This window comes from Dichomitus squalens (assembly GCF_000275845.1).
Source record: "Dichomitus squalens LYAD-421 SS1 unplaced genomic scaffold DICSQscaffold_140, whole genome shotgun sequence".
In the NCBI taxonomy this organism is placed as follows: Eukaryota; Fungi; Basidiomycota; class Agaricomycetes; order Polyporales; family Polyporaceae; genus Dichomitus; species Dichomitus squalens.
Window position 1 is genome coordinate 1 of NW_006767022.1, and position 2,192 is coordinate 2,192.

The 2,192-nt window shown below is 59.9% G+C and overlaps 1 protein-coding gene across 1 annotated transcript; it reads right to left on the reverse strand.

Moving 5' to 3' along the window:
- Positions 1-984: 984 nt before the first annotated feature.
- Positions 985-1,641, reverse strand: DICSQDRAFT_175732 (uncharacterized protein; the record flags this gene model as incomplete). Its single annotated transcript, XM_007371623.1, has 2 exons — positions 985-1,260; positions 1,312-1,641. 2 exons carry the CDS (start codon positions 1,639-1,641, stop codon positions 985-987), a joined length of 606 nt encoding a protein of 201 aa, XP_007371685.1.
- Between the last annotated feature and the right edge of the window lie 551 nt (positions 1,642-2,192).

The window sequence follows — 2,192 nt, forward strand, 5'->3', positions numbered from 1 at the left end:
CAGGTCAGAGGGTAGGACATGAGGCAGAGAACTCTGACCAAACGATGGTCAATAGGTACCTGGTCTGTGCACCATTGTATTAGTATATATAGTAGGGAGTCTGAGGCAGGGAACCTCAGACTTGATCTTCTCGTCGATTCCCCATCTCCTCTGTAGGTAGCTAGCAGCCCTACCTCCCTCACTACCCCTTCTAGTCTAGGGAATACATCTCTTCACATCTCTTGCTGTGTCACCTCTGGTTGCTTCGCTTCTCAGCACCAACCTCTGCATCAGTAAGCTTTGCCCTTGTTTGTTTTGGTGGCACAGCTCGTTGGCTGTGACACATGGTCTCCCGCCAGACTGAGTCGTGCAAAGTGAAAGTATATACGTACTGTCCATCCCCTCCCTGCGCACGTCCCCCTGCCCTCTCCCAGCCTCGACCCGTCTCCCGACGTCGATATATCGCAGAGTGCTGATGGTCCATGTGAGCAGGCACGCTATATGAATAATGCGATTGCGGTGCTGGGCCAAAATCATGGACGTGGACCCTGCGCCCGTGTACGAGATGCAGAGGCCCACCAGCGAGGTCTGCCATATGATATCAAGGTTTCGCACCTGTACGGAACGTGAGGTGAGCTCGCCGCAAGCGGGGAAATCAGAATGAGCTAGAACACGCACGACCCAATCTTCCAACGTCTGCCACTGCATGCTGGTGCGGCCGCACGCTCCGTCGTTGACGACCGTCTCCATATACCGCAGCAACGGCATGGAGCTCTTCATCCACCCCAGGAACACCTCCGAGACCATGTGCGAGTGCATGACGGAGAGCACGACCGGGTTCACCTTCTCCATGAGCAGGAGCGTCTTGAGGTCGTTCTGGGACCCTGACCTCGCACCAATCGGGTACTGTAGTTGCAGCCGCCGCACTTGCGAGGGGAACAGCGGGATAGGGGCGCTCGTCTCAAGATAGTCTAGCTCCGGCCAGCAGACCACCGGCCCCATCTCCTACTTGACGGAGAACTCCATGTGGAACATGAGGCGGCGGAGGTTGGGGAATGCGCGGGCGAGCTCGGATATCTTCGCAATGCGACCGCCGATGTTGAGCGTGTGCACGTCCGGCCAGACGTGTCGGTCGATGACGCTCTCGAGCATGTAGCCGCACTCCCAGAGCCGGATGTGCCACAGCGACTCGACGTACCGTCCGAACGGCGTCACGTCGCCCTGCGGCCGCGGGCCGTCCTTCCACAGCCCGTTTTCGATGACCTGCAGCTTGCCCTGGAGCTGCGAGATCGCCTTGAGTCAGGTGTTGCCGATGTAGTACAACGAGAGCACCTTCAGCCGGTCGAGCTTCGTGATGGCCGCGTAAACGGCCGGATGCGACTGGAAGAGGGGCTCCGCGTCGCGTATGTGAAGGACGCGGAGGTTCACCGCGGTGGACAGGCCTTTGGCAACAAGGCCGGCAGGAGAGAAGTCTGCGCCCCATCCAGACCGTCCGCCAGAGCTAGCAGGGCAGGCGAACGCGCCGTCGAGCAGACGCAGCGCGCGTAGGGCCTTGGCGAACTCTGGCTTGTTGAGCATGAACTGGCAGAATTTCGCGAGACCGTCGGGGCCGTCATCGACACCGGGGTCACCGATGGAAACGTCTGAGACGATGTGGGGCATGGCAAAGCCAGAGGCAGCCTTGCATGTCAGCGCGAGTTGGAGCGCATCGTCGACAGGGCAGGAGTTGATGATTGCACGGAGGACGTTGTGAGGAACGGAGCGGGTGGATGCGTATCCGATACTCACCTGTCACGCTTGCTCAGTGGGTGTCTTCCCTGCCTCCCCTTCCATCGCGCTCTCAGCTTCATCACTCCTGCGTTAACCAGGCGGCCAGGGCATCAGAGGGCGATCGTAGGTGGAGCGAGAGACCGAGACAGATGAGAAGTCGTTTGGGGGGGAACGCGGTCCTGTTGAGGGGAATAGGGGTGCGACGCGTCAAGTTGTTGATCAGCGGAGGGGTTGGGACGACCTAGGATGGGTCCATGCCCTGAGGGATCTGTGCTGGGACGCAGGTACCGTTCTGAGGGGGGTCGCGGGCGAGATGGCGTTCCCAGGGTGGGGCGATGGGGTAGGGATGGTGGTGCATCGACTTGTCGGGGATGTTGTGTGGAGGTAGTGGTAGAGAGCGAGCTGCGCTCTGTTCTGGAGTCCGACGGAGGTAAGAAGGGCGA